Below are 22085 nucleotides of genomic sequence, written 5' to 3' on the forward strand. Positions count from 1 at the left end.
TAAACATCCAACATCATGGCACCAGTAAAGAAGGGCGATGTTCTCTTCTTTTCCAATGATTGTGTGGTGTAGCTCGGTGGTTAACAGTGTGAAATCTGGAGGCAGACGGTGTAGCTTTGAATCCCAGCTCTGCTGGCTTCCAGCTGCACGACCCTGAACAAGTCAGTATACCTGTCTGTGCCTGCGTCTCCTGACCTGTAACACAGACGGGAAAACCAGCACTACCACTTAAGAGTTGGTGTAAAGTAGCTGGCATGTGGGAAGCATTCAGTAAATCATTATTATTATTGAGATGGAGTCTCGCTCTGTCATGCAGGCTGGAGTGCAGTGGTGCGATCTCAGCTCACTGCAACCTCTGCCTCCCGGGTTCAAGCGATTCTCCTGCCTCAGCCTCCCAAGTAGCTGGGATTACAGGCGTGTGCCACCACGCCTGGCTAATTTTTTTGTATTTTTAGCAGAGATGGGGTTTCACCATGTTGGCCAGGCTGGTCTCAAACTCCTGACCTCAAGTGACCTGCCCACCTCGGCCTCCCAAAGTGCTGAGATTACAGGTATGAGCCACTGTGCCTGGCCTATTATTTTTTTTTCTTTTTTCCCCCTTATTTCTTGGGCTTATTATTTTTAAACTGATAATTTTATAGTTTGTGTTTGTATTAGCTAGTACCTCCAAAGAAATGTTGGAAGGTAACAGAAATAGTGGGCATCTCTGCCTGGTTTCTCATTTAATTGAAAGGACTTTATTATTTTGCCATTTAGCAATAGCATGATATTGCTATTGAGTTTTGGTAAAGTTTTGAGTCTTAGTCCATATGATATTTAAGTTGTATCTTTCCTTTCCTGTCGGAAGAAATGTTTCCCATGAGAGGAGAATATGTTTACATAGTCTATGTAAACACAGAATAGCTGCTGAATTATACTAAATGATGTTTCTGCAATCTATTGCTATAATGTATTTCTCCTCTTTTATTCTGTCAATGGAATGAATTATGTAGACATATTTTTATAATACACACCTACCCTTACAGTCCTAGAATAAGTCTTAATTGTTTTATTCACACACTGCTACATGCGGTTTGCTAGTATTTGTGTCTATGTTCATTCAGGAGAATCGTCAATAATTTCTTTATGTCATCTTTTGCTATTAAGCTTGTGTTGGATTCATGATATGAGTTATAGAAATTTCTGTCTTCTTTATGGTCCGGAATAGTTTAAATACACTGGAGCCACCTGTTCATTAAAGGTCAGACAGAGGATACCCATGAAACCCTCTGGACCTAGAGCCTTTTAAAATGAAAGCTCTTTAATCACCTTCCCAGTGTAGCTACTCGGCTGATTACAGTCTTTCCGTCTCTTCTTGGGTTGTAGCTGCAGTCAAACTGGTTCCTTTCCCTTGAAGCCTTCCTCATTTCTGTGTGACATACATCATGGGAGATACAAAGGTCAGGAAGATACAATCCCTGCCTTCAGCAAGTCTTCCACGTAGAAAGGGAAATAAGGAAACTTCATGGACACCCGCCACATATGAATTCCGGTTTGGTTTTCTTTTCGGTAGTGCCTTCTCTTTCTAAACCAGCCTAAGCTGTAGTGCAATAGTGATTAAACACGCACGCACGTGCACACACAAAGCTCTGGGCATGCCATCCTACTGCCTACAGAACACAGCCTGAAGACCTTATCTTGGCACTCAGGCCCTCTGTAATTTGGTTTCAAGCTGTGTCTCTATTCTTATCTCCCACTATCTTTTCTCCTGCGTCTTCTGTTCTGGTAACACTGGACTATCTGACATTTCCCTAAACTCCCTTTCTTTCTCTTCCTCCTACCATATACATCATCTTGCTACTCCCTTCTCCAGAAATTCTGAATGTCCTCCAGCCTTCAACTGATGCCCATTCTTCAAGGATCACTAAAACGCCACCTCCTTCCAAAAACCGACCTGGACTCTTCCCAAAGTAACTCTTCCTCCTCCTGCAGAAATGACCACACATGGTATGTGCACCTGGGTATAAACTGCTCATCAAATGATCAAATGAGTGGCTGAGACAGACCAACTGCTCAGCACCCCAAGCCTCAGTATTCTCCTCTGTAACTGGGATGAATAATGGCACCTGCCTCGTGGCACGTGGGATGGCCCTGACGATCAAATCACTACTCACAGAACGTTCTGCAAATGCATGGAACACGGCAAACACCCTGCCAAATGAGAACACGCGTTTCCACTCTCCTGCTGGGGCGGTAGTGAGCAACAGGTGTGCACTTTGCTTCGATTTTAAATGTATTTCTCTGTCTCTCACCTTGTCACTGGATTTTAAATGCATTTCTCTACCTCTCACCTTGTCATTGAACTCTGCAGGCAGTGGAAGTTCGCTGCACACTAACCCCAGTGTTGCACAGCAGAAAGTAACTGTAACGCTACAACCGGGCAAATCCTATAGAGGTTCTTTTGTACACAATGGTCACCCAGGTACTCCGCAAGGCTACCCCCTCCAGGTCTCCAGCTCCATGAGCCGCTGCGAGGAGACAGGCCGCCCATGAGAACCCCCTGGCTCAGCTCATCACAGCGACCTGGTGGCATCTCACGGACGGGCTGCTCAGGAGACTGGCAGGCAGGGGACAGGAAGTTCTGGGCTCCAGGCCAGCAAGGCAAGTGGGATGGCACAGCAGCAAGCTGGCAGCGCCTGCTGTTTACATGGCTTTCCAAAAGTCACATGCACGACTTCAGAGACACAGGCTCCTCAGACTCCAGGTTAAGGCTCTTCTTAAACAATAGGTAGAAATACAACTTCACTGTGGGTGCCTTACTAGATTAGTTTCCAAATGGAGCTAAGAACTTTAATTGGACATGTAGGTTGTTCTATTTTCAACCAACAGAGGAAGTCCTACTTTAAGTCAACCAATAAATATTCTAAATTCCAACTTAAAAATATACTATATGATATGCTACTGACAAAAAAGATCTTAAAACACAAAACTTTGCCCCAAACTGAAATTTAATATAGATATGATTACTTTTTCTTTTTCTTTTTTTTTTTTTTTACAACAAAATGAAACAGCTGTCAATGGTTTCAAGGGTTTTTTGTTTTTTGTTTTTTTTTTTGAGACAGAATCTCGCTCTGTTGCCCAGACTAGAGTGCAGTGGCGTGATCTCGGCTCACTGCAAGCTCCGCCTCCCGGGTTCACGCCATTCTCCTGCCTCAGCCTCCCAAATAGCTGGGACTACAGGCACCCGCCACCACATCCGGCTAATTTTTTGTATTTTTAGTAGAGACGGGGTTTCACCGTGTTAGCCAGGATGGTCTCAATCTCCTGACCTTGTGATTTGCCTGCCTCGGCCTCCCAAAGTGCGGGGATTACAGGCATGAGCCACCGTGCCCGGCCTCAAGGATTTTCTTTAACTTGAGTTTTAGAACTTGAATAAAACCCAAACTATGTGATTTACTCATCATCTTTACTTGTTCTAAAGTCCACAAGATTTGAAATTAAGTAAAACTTTAACTTGAAACTCACAGGAAAATACTATTTACTCTGATATCTTTGCCAATTTAAAAAATACAGATTCTAGTTGTCTTTGATAATTTTACATTGCTGATTCCAATATGATGCTCTTTTAAAATTAAACCCCTTTCTCCAAAATTTAAGAATTCCTATACCAGTATTAGTAATTATCTGCATTTTGTAAGATATATTAACAATATAAATTATGCTAGATAACAGCCTGTTATAAAAGACATCAAAAGCTAAATGTAGGCTTTCTCCATTACGAAATCTTTATAAAGCTTCATGTAAGGGATTCTGCTTTGGGTCTTAAGAAACTGGTAACTTTTTGAGTCTTTAAAAAAAAAAACACTTTACCAGAATGATTTGTTTACTATCGTAAATCAAACAAGATATAAATGTGTAAGAAGAAGGTTAATAATTTTCCTCCGTCCCCCCATGAAGGAATGTTGACAGTCTGATAGGCACGGTACTTTTCCACGCCTGTTTAAGACACACACACCTCTAGAAATACGACCAGGTGTTTTCATACTTAAAACAAAAAATGGAATCACACTAAGTATATTACTGTGAAATCTGCTTTTTACAAAAAAGAATACTTCAAGCCAGGCACAGTGGCTCACACCTGTAATCCCAGCACTTCGGGAGGCCGAGGCGGACGGATCATCTGAGGTCAGAAGTTTGAGACCAGCCTGGCCAACATGGTGAAACCCCCATCTGTACTGAAAATACAAAAATTAGCCAGGCCTGGTGGCGCGTGCCTGTAGCCCCAGCTACTCGGAAGGCTGAGGCAGGAGAATCACTTGAACCCTGGGGGTGGAGGTTGTAGTGAGCCGAGATCACATCACTGCACTCCAGCCTGGGTGACAGAGACTCCGTCTCAAAAAAATAATACATAAATAAATAAAAAATAGAATACTTCATACACATCTCTTCAAGTCAAGACACACAGGTGTTCCTTTTTAGGTCAATGGATTACTAAGAGTTAAATGATTTACTTAAAGTTGACTAAAGAAATACTGCCTGGTTTCCCTGGAGACCTAAGAAATAATTTTAAACGTATTGTGTTGTTTTTAAACATAAAGCACAGCTCAAAAGCCTAGAGGAGAATAAGCAGAAATCTCCTTTTGGGTTCACAGAACAGACTCCTCATTTGAGACAGGACTCCAAGTCCTTTGGTGTTTTAATTACGAAAATCACCATCTATGATCTTAACAAAATATAACGTGTTCCAAAGAACTACGGTCATTCAAGGCGTGAACCCGGGAGGTGGAGCTTGCAGTGAGCCGAGAACGTGCCACTGCACTCCTGCCTGGGCGACAGAGCAAGACTCCGTCTCAAAAACAAACAAAAAAAAGAACTATGGTCATTCAAGTGGGGCCTGAAAGGCTGCAACAGAAATGTGCTACACAGATCGCTGTGCTGCTCACAAGCAGCCCCTGACTACCCACCCGGGAGCGGGGGGCCTCATCAGATCGGATCCCATCACACCTCTGCTTCCAAATGGGCACCTGAAGCCCACCCTTCAGCTGGCCAGAAACCAGTGCTATGACCTTGTGCAAACAGAGGCTGCTGGCCTAGAGATTCTCTCTTCCTCTCTCAGGAATGTGAACTGGGATAAACCATGAAACCGGGCGGGTGGCACCAGAAGCCTAAAGCTGGTGTGGCAAGGATGAAACACACGAGGTGTCATACGGTGGATCGGGACTGTTCACTCCCAACTCTGAGGCAGGTACAACTATTCACATTCTTTGAAATGCTGGAAATAATAAATGTATTAAGACATCTTATTCCCTGGTACTGGTTTCAATGAAGCCCAACTCAACCCTTATCTGGACATGGGCAAGAACGAGATCGCTTCTACCTACATGAGCTGGGTTCATTCTGCCACCTCCTGTCCTCCTTAAGTTTCACAAACTCGGCAGCATCTCTGGACTGTCCCGCCGGTGCTGTGTGGGGCGTGCACCGCTGACGCAGAGACCCACCTGTGCAGGAAGTGCAGCTTGTGCATGGCGGCCAGCCCCGCGGCAACCTCGCACGCCATCCTCTGCAGCAGCATGGTCTGTGAGTCCCCCCGCATGTGCTCCTGCTCGCTGCGCAGATACGCCTTCAGGTCACCCTGCAAAAGTCAGCCCGTGTGAGTTTCCAAACGAGCCACAGGAATAAAGTGAGCGCTTAAATACATGCCTCGGTGAACACTAACTGTTAAGATTATTTATTAGAAACTTCTTTTATTCATACTTAAAGAAGTTCCAACCCAATACTGCGAAACTATAGAACACTATTATGCTTTTAGGAACATTCTAACTAGTTAACATCTTTGTCACATAAACACATGGAACACAAAACAGTTTAAAAAAAGATAGTTTTGCAATGATGCGCATTTAAACTAAATGCTGTGTAGAATTAGAGAAACTCCCAGGTTACCTAGGAGATGACACGGAGAGTGTAAGAAATGGTGCCACTCACACTGCCTGTTCTATGGACTCCAGGCGGCCCCTGGGCAGTGAGCGCTTCATCACGAAGGCGCCGTGGTTACTGCCAAAGCTTGGAGGAGCAATGGAGCGGGAGAGAAGGAAAGAAAAATGGGTGGGAAAGGAGAAGTCCAGGTAGTGCAGCAACAACTGCTTCAGGTCTCCCCCATCTTCCCCAGGACCCTGGGCTATCCTGAGATGGTGAAGAGAAAGAACATTTCAGCCACTCCAGAAAAACTCACCACGTTAACAAGCCTACTCTTCAAAGGGGAGCAACCTGAGCAGGAAAATAAACAAACTTACAGTCAGATGCCCAGCACACGGCCATGACACTGCGGGGCTCCCCAGGCCTCCTCCAAGACTTCCCTGTGTTACGCTGTCTTTATTTCATGATTTTCATTTAGGATACTATGTTTTCGGGAGTTTACCGTGTATCTGTTATGGGGAATACCCTTTTGAGGGAATAAAATCTTCCATATTCTCCTTACCACATGATTAAATATTTATTGATATGATTTCATTCCAAATTAAAGTTTCCTCGAATCAGTTAATAAAATTTAGAAAGCAAGCCAATAGCTTTCAGTGTTCTTTAAATCTGAGTCAAGAAAAGACGGCTGGAGGCAGGGAGCGGGAAAAAAAAGAAAAAAAAAAAAAATCCTGAGGAAGGGCATTTTCCTTGACCAACTAAAGAGTACATGTCTTGTAACTGTTACTGAAGATAGCCAATTTATCAAATACCTCCCAGAATAAAACCTTAAAACACAGTATTCCTTTACAAACATTTACCCACATTTAATACTGAGTACATTCTGAGGTAACTTCTAGGTCCACTCTAAGAATCTAAATTTGTTTCCATTCCCAGTTTCCAAGATCTTTACATGAGTGATAATGTTGATATTAATAGTTGCCACCATTTGTGCTTTGAGCCCTGAGCCAAGCGTTATGTTAGGAGTTTTTGCACTTGTTACTGCAAATACAATATGAGATGTTTACCAGATATGGAACTGAGGCTTAGGGAGGGTAAGAAATTTGCCCAAGGCCACAGAGCTAATAAATGGTAGGGCTGTGCTTCTACTTTTCGGTTTACCAACTAGTCAAGAAAGTTCTATTTAGCAAGTGAATTAAATCAGTATGCAGACAACATCAATGTATTTTATAAGAATGAACATAAAATAACTGAAGGTCAATCCCATCAATCTGCTGGGGTCTCCCAAGCGTCATGTGACTGCTCTGCCAGGGGAGCAGTGTGGTCTTCCCTCGGTGCCGTGCACCCGGCATTGCTGTCCTTCACACATTTCCTTCCAAACGTGGTGCCCTCTCCTTTGTTTCCAACGAAATTAGAAGCCACTCCAGAGAAGAAAGAGAAAACTTTTTTTTTTTTCTTGTAAAAACATATGCCCCTCCATTCAGATTAGGCTCTGTGGAGCTTGGGAGTTGTAAGGATAACAAATGATTCAGAAGACAATTAAATTCACCCAGAAAAATTCCAGCAAAAAACTCCAGGACTATAGGCAGATGGGAGTTTCATAAGGTAGCCCATAGAGAAAGTAAACATGAAAAAAGCTTAAGTCTATCTACATTACCAATGAAATGGTAATGAAATTCTTCTGCCTAACCCCTCCACCACCAATACCCATCTAAGGAAAAACTTACTCTCACACGAAAACACGGTTTTGCTGGGCTGAATCTGGCCAATCCTAAAACCAACAGCAGCTGCTGGCAGGCAGTGAACTGCCACTCCAGCCATGAAGGCAGAGGAAGCGCAGAGCGGGCGTGGCTGCTTCTCAAGGGTATCTAAAGTATATTCACCACACTCACCGTTCTTAAAATGTCTTCTCTCCATAATAGCCCACTTCCTAAATTTCACTCAAAGACAGAATATAATCAACAGAAAGAGATTTTACTTAAGAATAGATAAAATCAGTACATTCCAGGCAAAAATATCTTTAACCCAGGAATAGGGAAGAACATCAAAGATTACTGGAGGCCCCTGGTCATGGTTCTCATGGTTCAGACTTGTCATGGATTGTGTAGGATCCAGGGTTAGTTCTATGTTTCAGAAAGGTCCATAGAGCTCTCCTGGTACCACAGTTTAAAAGAAAAAATCGACATAAAATCTTTAATTAGAGTAAAGATGTTTATGTTAAGCAAGTACTAAAATTTGATTCATTCTATCCAAAACAGACATATTATCTGATTTATTTGTACTTTAATGGTGCTTAGTGAATAGACATGATTATTTTGGTCCATTATTTAAAGAAAAAAGCTCACCAAGAACAGCAATGTGTTCTGAATTAAAATAAACATTCCTTTATCCAAGTTTTAAAAATTTCTCAGCTTCCCAAAACCCCCCAAAAAACTCCCGAAGGAAAACTTAGGACACTAGATGGCAGCAGAGCGCTACACCGAGCTCTCCACCAGCAGAGCAAGTGACCTGCAACGCCCTGGTGGAATGAGTCATTCAAACACCTGTAAATAGGTTCTTCGCAAGCCCCCTCCTCAATGCTGACATGAATGGCCAGGGAGGGCTTTATATAGCTTTTCTGCAGGACACTAGGAGCAATTAATTAATTTCAATACTGTGTAAAAAGTCAACAAGTAAATAGCTTTAGAACTGAAAAATTAAAGTCATTTATATGTTTAATAGGATGATTCTGGGGAAAAACATAATCTTCAATAATTTTATTGAAAGGATGAAGAATGATATAGACAGCGCAACACCCCCGCTTCTGCTAATGAAATAGAAGACATGCAGACTGGGGCAGCTGACGCCGCCACGCCTCCGCGCAGCCCGGGGCCTCTCTTCCCTCCCAGCAGCTCTCTGCCTGTGTTATTTTTTCTCAGCACCACTGGTCCCCCCGCCCACTGGCATCCATAACCTTATACATCATCTCCTCTTTGGTTGCCATGGATTCTTCGTCTTGTGCCTTTCTAAGCTCAGTCCTCTCGAGAGTCCATCTCTTCTCTCTGCTCTGGCCCCAAACACCTCCCAGGTAAACCCAGCCCTCCCCTCCCCAGCCCTCCACTTCTTTCTCCTTTCCGTAGTTAAACTCCTCAGAAGCCTGGTCGGTCCTGGCTCCTTGTTCAGGAACCCCTTGCCACCATCAGAAGCACTTGCAGCCACCATTCCGTGGCAGCTGCTCTCGCCAGGCCTATCAAGGAGCGACCTGCCCACTTCTCCCCAAGCACAGCTGGTCGGGTCTCATCTCACCAGCATTAACGGAGACAGGCCCATTCCTTCCTTGCTTAAACATGTCCTTCTTACCAGCCTTCGGGCACCGCAACCTCCTGCGTTTCTTCTTATCCCACTGGCCGCTCCTTCCTCGGCCCCCCCACTGGCTCTCCCTCCTCTCGTTGATCCGTAAGGACCCTGGAGCTCCGTCCTGGTCCTCAGTCCTGGGGGCGCTCCCCGACCAGGGGTTTCAGCCATCCCATGGCTTGAAAGCCCATGCCTCACGTACAGCTCTCTGGCCCAGCCCCTCATCTCCTGACTCGACTTCCCTCCCTGTATGCCTAAGAGCCCTCTGGCACAAACCTCTGCCAATCTCAGTAAGTGGCATCGCCGTTTTCCAAGTGCGTCAGACCAAAAGTGAAGATGTCATTTGTGAGTTCTGCCTCTAGGCAGCCACATCCAACCCGTCACCAAGTTCTGGGTCTGTTTTCAAACTACCTCCCATGCCTCCGCTGCTGTGGTATTGGTCCCAGCACCACCCCACCTTGAGGACACACCTGCGCCAGTCTCCCTGCGGCCTCCCCGCATCCATTCGCCTGAGCAGCCAAAGCCAGTCCCTGAAAACATAAATCCAACTGTGATAGCCTGGGTTCCTCCCTGCTGTTTTATTTCCTTGTCTGTCTCTACCACTAGAAAGCAAGCTAGACATGGCTGGGACTCCATCTAGTTCCCTGTTGTGTCTCTAAAACCTAGAACAGTGCTGGGCACACAGCATGTGTTTAATATTTGCTTAATGAATGGGAGAAAAAAGGAAAAACACTTAGGCAGACATTCTAAATGATGCCCTACAGGTTAAAGTCGGGACAACTGTTTTCCCAAAGCCGCCCCACTCTATCATTTCCATTTAATAATCTAATAAGAATGAACTTAGGAGTAAATCTGAAATTTCACATTTTTACTGGGCTTTTAAATTTATTACTTCATTACTCTGGACATTAAAGCTAGCCAAAGACACTTAATTTGGGAAAATAATATTCTTTAAGTAAAATCTGATTCTCTTTGAAAGTTTATCTTTGTATAGTAAATGTTACTTTGAGAACAGAGAGTCTAAATTATTCCAAAATTCTGTTAAAATACAGTCATGTGTCACTTAACACTGGGGATGCCTTCTGAGAAATGTGTTGTTAGGCAATTTCACCATCGTGCAAACATCAGAGAGTATACTTACATGAACCTAGATGGTCAGCCTACTGCACCCTGAGGCTACAGAGGGTGGTTTCTTGCTACAGCCTAGGCTTCAAACCTATAGAGCATGTTACTGCACTGAATACAGTGTAAGCCACTGTAACACGATGGCAAGTATTTCTGTATGCAGCCTTGACCTCCTGGGCTCAAGAGACCCTTAGACCACACTAAATCTATATAAAAAATTTTTCTTTCTCAATAATATACCTTAGCTTACTGTAACTTTTTTACTTTTTAATTTTTTAAAACTTTTGAGTCTTTTTGTAATAACACTTAGGTTAAAACAAAAACACACTGTACAGCTGTACAAAAATATTTTTCTTTATATCCTTATTCTGTAAGTTTTTCTATTAAAAGTGTTTTTCTTTTTAAACTTTTACGGACAACAGTGAGGTCCCCATCAGCCTGCCCAAGCACCATCGGAGGGCGCCAGAGAACCTCTGCTGAGATCACAGCTGCCACTCCGTGTGGCTTCAGCGCTCCAGCTACAGGTGCACACCTTGGTTATACGCAGCGATGACCTGTCACTGCAGCAACAGGGGAGAAAGAAGACAGCCCCTAGGAGCAGGGTGGCCACACACATGGGGAAGCAGTGCTGATGGAGGAAACGCAGGGGAGGGAGAGCAGGCACCAGGGAAGACCGGAAGGGCCTGGCCAGAGGCAGCCGAGGCAGACTCAGCAAGGGCCAAGGCCGTAGTGCCCGGGCTGCAGCCAGGCGTGGGGAGGGCCAAGGCCATTGGCAGGGCCCCAGCACAGGGCCGGGCACTGGAACACGGCAGACCCAGGGACTGGGAACGTACCCCCGACCCAATCACCCCCACACCTCAACCCATGCGGTTGTCCAGCACAGGCCTCCCCTCTGCTGGCTCTGGTCAGGGACCCCATCCACCTGTGCCCCCAGCTCTCCTCACGCCTGTTCCACCGTGACTCCGTGTCCCCTCTCCTCCACATGAGCTCCTTAGGGGTAACGACACGTCATCCATCTTGGTGTGCCCGGTGCCTGAGGAGAAATTGCTGAACTGAGGTGCCCTGGTGCATGGGGCTTATTAATAACTACATTCATAAAGAAGAGCTGCCCATTAATTAGGCATTTCTGCACCAAAGGCCAATTCTAAAATGGAGGCCTCCCGCTGGTAGTGGCATTAAACCACCTGGTACAAAAGCACACAGGGCCGGGTCATTCCAGCACTTTGGGAGGCTGAGGTGGGACGATCACTTGAGACTAGGAGTTTGAGATCAGCCTGGGCAATATAGTGAGACCCCATTTCTATTTTTAAAAACAATAGAATAAAATTAGAATAAAATCAAGCCACCCGTAAACACACTCACTTTGGCACTGGTAACTCTGCACCCTCAGGCAAGTCCATCACCAACCCTGACACACGCAGCCTGGGTCTGATTCTTCAGCCAGTCCCTTCCCCTCTCTCAGCCTTGGTTTCCTCATCTGTAGACTGAAGCTACTGCTACGGGTCTCACAGCGTTGTCAAGACAACTCACTCGATGGGAACACACATCAAATGCCCAGCACTGGGCCTAGCCCAGAATGCTCAGAGCTTCCCCATCTTACTCCCCTTTGTGGGCAGCGGCCAAGGTTCCTTTCAGGTCTAAGAGCCCATGGGTCTAAGCTCCTCTGATTATGCCCCCAAGTCACCGCTCTTCATGAGAAACAGAAGAGCGCAAGTCCCACAGAGCAACGCGCTACTGTCAAAGGATAGCCAGCGGATGCCCTCCCCTTCTCCACTGCGAACTGCCTTCAGAAACAGTGGACGTCCTTCCCCTTCTCCACTGTGAACTGCCTTCAGAAACTGACTCCATGTTTTACTGGCTGAATTTAGTAAAGGAGCTCAGGATACAACATTCAAGAACACAGTATCATCTGCTCCGGAGCCAGGTGATGGAGCTGAAGAAATTGCTGACCAATAAGAAAGACTAGGATGTGGCAAAGGTTAGTCTACATCCTCCTTTTTCTCTCCCGGCTGGCAGCCTGGTCTCCAGCGTGCTTTGTTCTCTGTCCTTACCCCTTCCACTGGAGCCTTCCCAACAGACCCAGCCGGCCTTGCCACCAGGGCACAGCGTCCCCCGTCTCCACACTTCCTTTACAAAGCCTTCCCCAGTGATCCTGGTTAGGACTCCCGTACTTCTATACGCACTACCCAAGCTTTTATTTAATAATTAGAATCAATCAATTTTAGTAACTAAAAATGGCCACCACTTACTGAGCATTTTCCTTGTGCTCGGTAATCTCATCCATCATCTTACTTAATGGTCAGGGCAGTTCTAAGGGGAGACAGTATTACTGCCATTTTACAGAAGAGGTTAAGGGATTTTCCAAGGTGATAAACCAGTGAGTGGCAGAATGAACATCCGAGCAGGCAAGTCAGGGGCGGGGCTTATTCACTTCTGTGTTCCTTAAAGCACCAGGCAGCTCCCAGCACTTCGAATTTGCTCAATCCATTTTTGTTGAGTGAGCGATCCTTAATCAAAAGTCTCATTGCCTTGATATTCACGTGAGAGCGGTGTGTACCTGCCATGGCAACAAGTTCTATAAAACACCCTCCAGTCATCTCTCGGCTCCTCTCATAAACATTGTCACTGTCAGCATTGCAAATCTGTGGCTGCAGGCCAGCTACCAAATGCACTCAGAAGAGTTTTCATTTACTTTCATAAAAATTCCATGATTAAGTGCCTTTTAAAAACAGGCTGGTTAATTCCATCTTACAGGGAATTAAGTAAGTGCAAAAATATTTTCTCCTTTCTACTTGGGAGATGTTATCATCGGGCATGATGACTGCAGGATGACGACTGAAAAGGCCACTGTTCATTCAATCGCTCTTGACCTGCCAAGACAGGCAGCGATAGCCGGTCCTTCACCGTGGCCACAGTGGCTTTTTACAGAGCCCAGACCGCTGCCCTCTGTGCCCTTTGTATTGCGGCCAGGGGGCAGGTCCTGCCTTGGGTTATGCCCCTCTGATCAGAAAGGCCTGTTTCTGGGCAGGTTTTGGGACATCCAGGCTGGGAGCTGGGCTCAGTGTCAAAGTGACACTTTGGTGTGTCCCATGGGACAACCCTCGGTCCCTTCAAGTAGATGCCCTCTCTGGCTCCCGGGCTGGTGCTACCTGACCGCTCTTGCCACACAGTGGGAGCCCAGAGAAGCTGGACTTCAGTGCCAAGAACCCTGTCAGGCCCCTAGTCCTTGCTGCTGGAAAACCTGTTCCTTTTCAAGTTTACGAGAGCCCAGAAGTGATATGTATGAAATTGCCCAAGGAAACAATGTGACCTCCCACTGCTGGACAAGTTGGTGGCACCCTGTGTTTACGACCTTGACTCTGATAAATGACTGGCCACGCCAAGTGATAACCAAAGATTTCCAAAGGGCATCATAGCCTCCTAACATAGGTAGCACCTGACATGGCACCTTAAATTGTGGGAGGTAATTATCCATTTTTTTTCTACTGGGGTAAAAAAAAATGCATAAAATACCATTTGGCATTGTAACCATGTCTAACTTTACAATTCCAGAGTTAAGTACATTCTTCTTGCTGCACAACCATTACCACCAGCCCCCTACAGAACTTGTTCAACTCACAAAACTGAAGCTTTGCATCCATTAAACAACTCCCCATTTCCCAGCCCCAGCCCACCCCTGGCACCCACCTTTCTACTTTCTGTCTCTAGGAATCTGACTACTCTAGGTCCCTCCTGTAAGTAGAATTACCCAGAACTTGTCTTTTTGTGACTGGCTTGTTTCACTTCCCATAATGGCCTTAAGGTTCATTCATGCTGTAGCCTGTGTTGGAATTTCCTTCCTTTTAACAATCCTCCATTGCACAGAGAGAGCAGATCTGGTTTATCCATTCACCCATCGATGGACACCTGGCCACTTCCACCTCCCAGCTACTGTGAATAGTGGTTTCGATAATAATCCATTATTGTGAATAACGTGTGCAAATATCTGCCTGAGGGCCTGCTTTCACTTCTTTTGTATATATCCCCAGAAGTGGAACTAGCTGGATCATATGGTAATTGCATTTTTAATTATTTGAGGAACAATGATGGCTTAAAAAATGTTATTGATCAATGTACCATTAGGTGGGACGCTTAAATTAAACAAGCTATTAGCTCTGCACTGCCAGTGGAAGCTTTTGATGGGGACCAGAGCTCCTCGGGATGTTCAGGAGTGACCGTCCCCGAGTGACTTAGGAGGGTCACATAAAATGTGTTTCATGAAGTCACATCTGCTCATTCTAGAAGGCTGTATGCATAATATTCACCCCAAAGTATAAGAGCCAATCAAATTTAGGTAAGTTAATATGCTTTGAATACTTAGTCTAAGTATTTGGATAACATGTATTTAAGTCTGAGCTCTAAATTTGTTGGGGAAAAAATTATAAGGATGCTGAGTTAAAGAACAGATGTATTTCTTATATTTTCATAAAGATGTCTGTACAATGATAAAGATACAAATAATACTCTAGATCAACACTGGGTCATTTATGGTAACATAAAGGACTTATTCCGCCATGTTTTTGTGTTTCTTTATAAAACTGGTTAAATTACTAGTCCCAAAAAGGACAGCTGCTATAAAAAATACATTAAAATAGCATTAAAACAAAGCCCATCTTCTGAACCCATTCAGAAGAAAACATGAAGTGGAGTGGACAACGTCTTTGACCACTGTATGAAAAAACTAACATTGTCTACTGGAACTTTCAGGAACGCATGCAGAAGGGCAAAGAAGAACTGGAAAATGCTAAAATATATGAGATAGTTTTCCAAGCCACCTCCATCAGCCAGGAAATGGGCAATTGTCAAATAGATGCTGCCTCCGGCTCTATTTCTGTGATGGTCACTCACAAAGACTATGCCTCAACTGTTATTTATAATTAATATAAGGAGCTTAGGGACCAAAAAAGGCAACATGAAACAGCTCAGAATAGCAGGCCTCTGACGAGCAGACTTGCCTTGTCACCTGAGGGCGCATCTCTGTGTCCTAACTTTTTTTTGTTGATGCTGTGTCAGTGCCAAAATCACCTTCCATGGGTCACACAGAGCTAGACTAAAAGGAAGCTATTTTTATATCACAATAACCTAGGATCATAAATTTTATAACTCTGATCATATCGAGATCATCAAAACCGATTATATAATAATATGCAATAACACCCTGAGAAATCCCAGTGAGAACTCCTTCCTCTTAGTTCTCACGCCTCTACTAAATAATTGATCCTGTGTCACCTCTCACTGGGCGACCTGGAGGACAACAAGCACACTGAGTCTCGGTATCTCCAGGTGCAGCATGCTGCCTTACTTCAGTTAAGTGTCCAGTGAATAAGCATCCTCCACAATGGCAGAGAATATGGGGTGGCCCAGAAAAGTAGGTTTAATTCCAGTTTTCCGTACATGGAGAGAGAGCTCTAGGAGTTTCCAGCTCCTTTGGGGCAGGATTAAAATATTAATTTTAGACTTTGTTAGGTTAAAAAATGTGCGTGCTGTAATTTCTAGTGCGACCACACAAAAAATTAAGAAACAAATATCTCAAGTCCAGACTTGTAGACGGGGAAAATTGAAACAAACAAAAAAAATTGAGAATCCCAAAGAAGAACAGAAAAAAAGCAAAAAAGAAAAATTGTAACAGGTACAAAAAAGAATACCAAATAGGTAGATAAAATTACAAATATCTCACTAATTACAAGAAACGTAAATGAACTACATATTCCATTTTAAGTGACCACGATTGCAAGATTTAAAAATTTTTTAACAACAAACTATTTACAAGAGGTGTAAACCAGAGAAGAAAAGGATTGACAGAAATATAATTTGACAGGCAAATTCCAACCAAAAGAAAGTTGGTCTAACTATATTAGTATCAATAAAACCAGACTTTATCTTTATTAATGCTTTTAACCTTAAAGAGAGCCCCTTCATAATGATAGAAGGTTGAAATTGTAGGAAATTATACCAACCTTAAATGTTCATGCCTACATAACAGGGCATCAAAATGTAAAAACAACCAGAATTATAAGGAAAATCTTTAACTAGAGCCTCTCTCAGTAACCAACAGAAAACTGACTCAAACCCCCTCCACACTCCTTCCCTCAAATCAGAAGATATGAGAAATTTAAACAACCTCACAAACTTGACCCAGAGGCCATTAAGAATGCTTTAAGGAACGACATCAGAATACACTTTCTCTTTTTTTCTTTTCCAGCATCTACAGGCACGAAAAAACACTGATCCTAGAGTGAAGATGAATGCAGCCCAGAAGAGAGCCACAGTTGACTCAAAGCCAACACCTAAGATGAGCGAGAACTACTTTGTTGCAATGAGCCACAGATATTTGAGGGTAACTATTACATAATCCAACAAAAGCTAATGTTATCAAGTTTATTAATCAACCACCTCTGCCAATGAGAGAAATACTCGAATCACACTTAGGAATTAAAACAAAAAATCACGATGCTTACTGTTCTTTATTTAAACAGATGAAAATGTTATTTGAATTAACTGGGAATTTGTTTTGGGGTACTCCTATTTTTCTATGCACAGCCGCGGAAGTTTCAATGTTCTGAAAACTGAGATGATGCAAAGAAATCAATTAAAACCTGACTCATCCAATTAACAGCTCACCACTGTTTTTGGAAGATAACAATTACATGCTAAAAATGGGCTTTTAAAAAAAGATGAAATATTCTGCATGCGGGAAAAGATGTTTAGAGGAAATTTCACATAGAAATTACTACTGAAATTATTCATGAAACTGCACAAAGAACAATCTTTCCAACTGTCCAATAAATAGTATTATCATGCTAAGAAATAAGGTTTTTAAGAAAATAAATCTAACTCTTTAAACATATAAATGTCACATACGTTTGCTATTTTCAGATGCTGACGGATGAGGAGTACTCTAGGTAAAGCGATTCTTGGGCTCTCTCAGGGGGTTAAAGTGTTTCAAGATGTTTCAAGCCCGGTTCATGCTCTTAGGAGGGCACATCTAGATCCAAGCTCTGGCTCTGGCTCTGCTACACACTTGATCCACACCATGGCCATCACATGGAAAGTATGGACAAATATTGGCACCTAACTCTGGAGTTTGTTATCATTAAGTGTGGTAAGGCAACTAAATAGCTTAGCACAGGGACTGCAGTGTAACAAATCACTATGTAAGTGTCAGTCAACACTATCACTATCACCAAAGGGAATAAAAGTAACTCATCATAAAGTTCTTCAAGTGGGGGACAGACATGAAAGCAACCCCTCATCCAGCATGTCCATCTGTCAAAAACGCTTGAATACAACCTTTGGAATACTCGAACTTGAATTCCTTCAAGGAACTTACCAAGTCACAGAACTCAAACACCAGGAGGTAGGGGATCGCTTCTACGCACTGTCCAACACACTGAAGAATATTTGGATGCTGAAGAATGCTGGGAAAAATAAAAGCCATAATATTGTTCATCAGGAAACACGATTAATAACATTATTCAAACAAAAGCATACTAATAAAATTATTCAAACAGTAATCCAAATTTTTTCATAATAATTTATATAATATTTACATAAATGACAGGCTAAAAAGATCACGAAGATTATACTTAAAAGGTGTATACTAAGTTATCTAGCAAGTAATTCAAAGCCAATCAAGTGAATATTTTCACAAATTAAAAAAGAAATCTTAACATAAGAAACTTAAAAAATTTTTTTTCAAGAGACAGGGTCTCGTTCTGTCACCCTGGCTGGAGTGCAGTGGTGCAATCATAGCTCACTGCAGCCTCCAACTCCTGGGCTCAAGTGATCCTGCCACCTCAGCTGGCCAAATAGCTGGCATTACAGGCACGTGCCACCATGCCTGGCCTCAAGAATTTTTATCTTTAGTAATTTAAGTTTAGAGATAATATTTTAAAGCAGCATTTAAAAGAGGGCAGACTATACAGTCATCCCTTAGTACCTGCAGGAGACTGGTTCCATGAATCCCTGAAGATACCAAAATCCAAACCAAAGATGCTTAAGTCTCTTACATAAAATGGTGTCATTATCTACACATAACCTATGCACATCCGCCCATATAAATAGTCTCTAGATTACTTGTAATACCTAATACGATGTAAATGCTATGTAAAAAACTGTTATACTATATTATTTATATTTTTTTACTATTGCATTGTTATTTCTTTCCATTTTTTTTTTAGTATTTTCCATCCACCATTGGTTGAATCCATGGACACAGAACCTGTGGATACAGAGGGCCAACTGTATATACAAATTCAGTAAGTATTTCAGCCAGGACAAAAAAGGGAGACCAGATCTGTACAAAAGACAGAAAAACTAATTGGGTGTGGGGACGCGCAACTGTGGCCCCAGCTCCTCGGGAAGCTGAGCCGGGAGTATTGCGTGAGCGCAGGAGGTGGAGGCTGCAGTGAGCCATGACTACACCACTGCACTCCAGCCCAGGGGACAAAACAAGACCCTGCTTCAAAACAACGACAACAACAAAACAAATTCAATATGTATTTCAGTCCAGATATTAAATAACTCAGTTTCTCCTTCAGGCTATCTAGCTTATACATTCTTTTCCATAAATTTCCACAGTATATGCAAATTCCTTTTGGAAAATATTGTGTCCAAAAGAAAATATAGTTAAATAAAAGGTATGCCAAAATAATTTTTTAAAAAACCCTTTATTTTGATACAATTATGAACTCACAGGAGTTGCAAAGACAGCAGAGAGAGGCCTGGTATACCCTTCACCCAGTTTCCCCTGTTGGTTACATCTGACACAATGACGTACAGTACAACACCCAAACCCAGGAACTGCCACTGTGATAAAGTGTGTGCAGGGCTCCATGCCAGGTCTGCACGTGCACAGATGTGTGTAACCACCACCTCAATGGAGACTAAGAACTATCCCATCACCACAAAGATCTTCCCACCCCACCCATGTGTACCCCTGGCAACCACTAACATGTTCTCCATTTCTAGAATGTTCTCATTCTAAGAATATTATATAAATGGAATTGGTATAGTATGTGACCTTTTGAGATTGATTTTTTCACTCAACATAATCCCCCTGAGGTCATCCAAGGTGTTCCATGTGTCAATGGTTCATTTTTTCATTTTTTTTTTTTTTTAATGTGGGAGCAGTGCTCCAGGAAATGTACTGCTTTGCTGAACCACTCACCTACTGACGGACATGTTAGTTTTTCCAATTGTTAGCAATTACAAATAAAGCTGCTATGAACAATCATGCAAGGGTTTTTGTATGGAAAAAAGTTTTCACTGCTCTGGAATAAATGACAAGGGATGCAACTGCTGGGTTGTATGATGTGACGGTTAATTTTGTGTGTCACCTTGGCTGGGCCATAGTGCCCACGTATTTGGTCAAATATTATCCTTATTATGTTTCTGTGAGGGTGTTTTTTGATGAAATTATTGCCTGTCTCTATCTATCTATCTATCTATCTATCTATCTATCTATCTATCTATCTATCTATAATCTACCTACCTACCTACCTACCTACCTACCTACCTACTGAGACAGGGTCTCACTCTGTTATCCAAGCTAGAGTACGGTGGTGTGATCATGGCTCGCTGCAGCCTTGAACACCTCGGCTCAAGTGATCTTCCTGCCTCAGCTTTCTGAGGAGCTGAGACTACAGGTGCGTGATGCCACCATGCCCAACTAATTTTTCTGATTTTTTGTACAGACAGGGTCTCACCACATTGCCCAGGCTGGTCTTGAACTCCTGGGCTCCAGCAATCCTCCAGCCTCAGCTTCTCAAAAGGCTAGGATTATAGACCTGAGGCACCGTGCCCGGCGGATGACTATTTAAATCGGTGGACTTGGAGTAAAACAGATCCTGCAACAATGGTGGGCCTCATCTATCAGTTGAAGACCCTAACAGAACAAAGACTGACCTCCCCCACAGAAGGAAGAACTCTGCCAGCAGACAGCCTTCAGCCTTAAACTACAACATCGACTCTTCCCTGGGTCTCCAGCCTCCTGGTCCACCCTGCAGACTCTAGACTTTCCAGCCTCCGTAACTTCATGAGCCAATTCCTTTAAAAACATCTCTCTTTAGATATACATGTACATACACATCCTATTGGCTCTGTTCCTCTGGAGAATGCTAATATATAACTAATGCTAATATATAACTTAACGTATGTTTTGTTTTTTTAAGAAACTGCCAAGCTATTTTCTACAGTGGCTCTATCATTTTACATTTCCACCAGCAATGTATGAGGGATCTAGTTTCTCCACATCCTTGCCAGCATTTGGTATTGTCACTATTTTTTCATTACAGCTTTTTTTTTTTTTTTTTGGAGACGGAGTCTTGTTCTGTCGCCCAGGCTGGAGTGCAGTGGCGAGATCTCGGCTCACTGCAAGCTCCGCCTCCCAGGTTCATGCCATTTTCCTGCCTCAGCCTCCCGAGTAGCTGGGACTACAGGCACCCGCCACCACGCCTGACTAATTTTTTGTATTTTTAGTAGAGACGGGGTTTCACCGTGTTAGCCAGGATGGTCTCAATCTCCTGACCTTGTGATCCACCTGCCTCAGCCTTCCAAAGTACTGGGATTACAGGCGTGAGCCACTGCGCCCGGCCATTACAGCTTTTCTAATAGGTATGAAGGGATCTTAATTCATTACTTTAGTGGCTCGTGACACTGAACGTCTTTTCATGTGCTTATTTGCTATCCATGTTATCTCCTCTTCGGTGAAATGTCTCTTAATGTCTTCTGACAATTTTCGAATTAGGTTTTTTTTTTTTCTGTTGAGTTTTGAGAGTTTCTTATAAATTCTAGATATGAGTCCTATGTCAGCTATGTGGTTTCCAGCTATTTTCTCCCAGTCTGTGGCTTGTCTTTTCACTGTTACCAAGGTCTATCACAACGCAAATGTTTTTAATTTTGATGATACAATCAGCCTTTTTAAGGAAGTTCAGCCATATTTTTGTTCTTTTCTGATGTTCCAAGACGCCTCCTTTTATCATTTCTTTTCTGTTTAGAAAACTCATTCTTCTAAGGCAGGTTTGCTGGTAATAAATTCTCTTAGTTTTCTTTCATCTGAGAATGTCTTGATATTCCCCTTCATTCCTGAAGGATATTTTCTCTGGAGAAAGAATTTCAGAGTTCTTTTCTTTAGAAAAGTGAAAAACGTGCTGATTCCTTCTGGCCTCCAGGTTTCTGATGAGAAATCGGCTGTCCTCCACATTGCTTCCCGCTATAGGTAAAGTGCTGTTTCTGTCTCCCTGCTTTTAGGATTTTTTGTCTTTCATTTTCAGAAGTTTGACCATGTGTCTTGGCATGGATTTCCTTGGGTTGATCCTGTTTAGCATTTTCTCCATTTCTTAAATTTGTAGGCTTTTTCTTTTCCAAATGTAGAAAATTTTAGCCTAACTACTGCTTTGAATCCTTTTTCAGCCCCATCCTCTATCTCCGTTCCTTCTGAGACATCTATGACATGAATAATGCTGGATCTTTTGTTATATTTCCCCATGTCCCTGAGGCTGTAACTGAAATGATGAGTTCTTGTATTTCTTAGTCCTGAGGTTTCCATTTATGTCTTCTTTATGTCTTCTATTTCTCTGCTGAGACTATATTTTTTTTGTTTTAAACGTGATGCAATTGCTCATAAAGCATTTTTATGATGAGTGCTTTAAAATTCTTGTCAGGTAATTCTGACATCTCTGTCATCTGTGTTGGAA

The 22085-nt window shown here is 43.0% G+C and overlaps 1 protein-coding gene across 2 annotated transcripts in view; it reads right to left on the bottom strand.

Moving 5' to 3' along the window:
* LMTK2 (lemur tyrosine kinase 2) overlaps window positions 1–22085 on the bottom strand; it is a 103163-nt gene that overhangs the window by 32590 nt on the left and 48488 nt on the right. For both annotated transcript variants that reach the window (XM_004045809.5, XM_055393187.2), the window contains exons 6-7: window positions 17720–17807; window positions 5478–5611 (exon numbers count right to left, since the gene is read on the bottom strand). In XM_004045809.5, the coding sequence (XP_004045857.4) occupies window positions 5478–5611; window positions 17720–17807 (222 nt within the window). The remainder of the gene's footprint in view (window positions 1–5477; window positions 5612–17719; window positions 17808–22085) is intronic.

Source organism: Gorilla gorilla, chromosome 6 (genome assembly GCF_029281585.2).
Source record: "Gorilla gorilla gorilla isolate KB3781 chromosome 6, NHGRI_mGorGor1-v2.1_pri, whole genome shotgun sequence".
Classification (NCBI taxonomy): domain Eukaryota; kingdom Metazoa; phylum Chordata; class Mammalia; order Primates; family Hominidae; genus Gorilla; species Gorilla gorilla.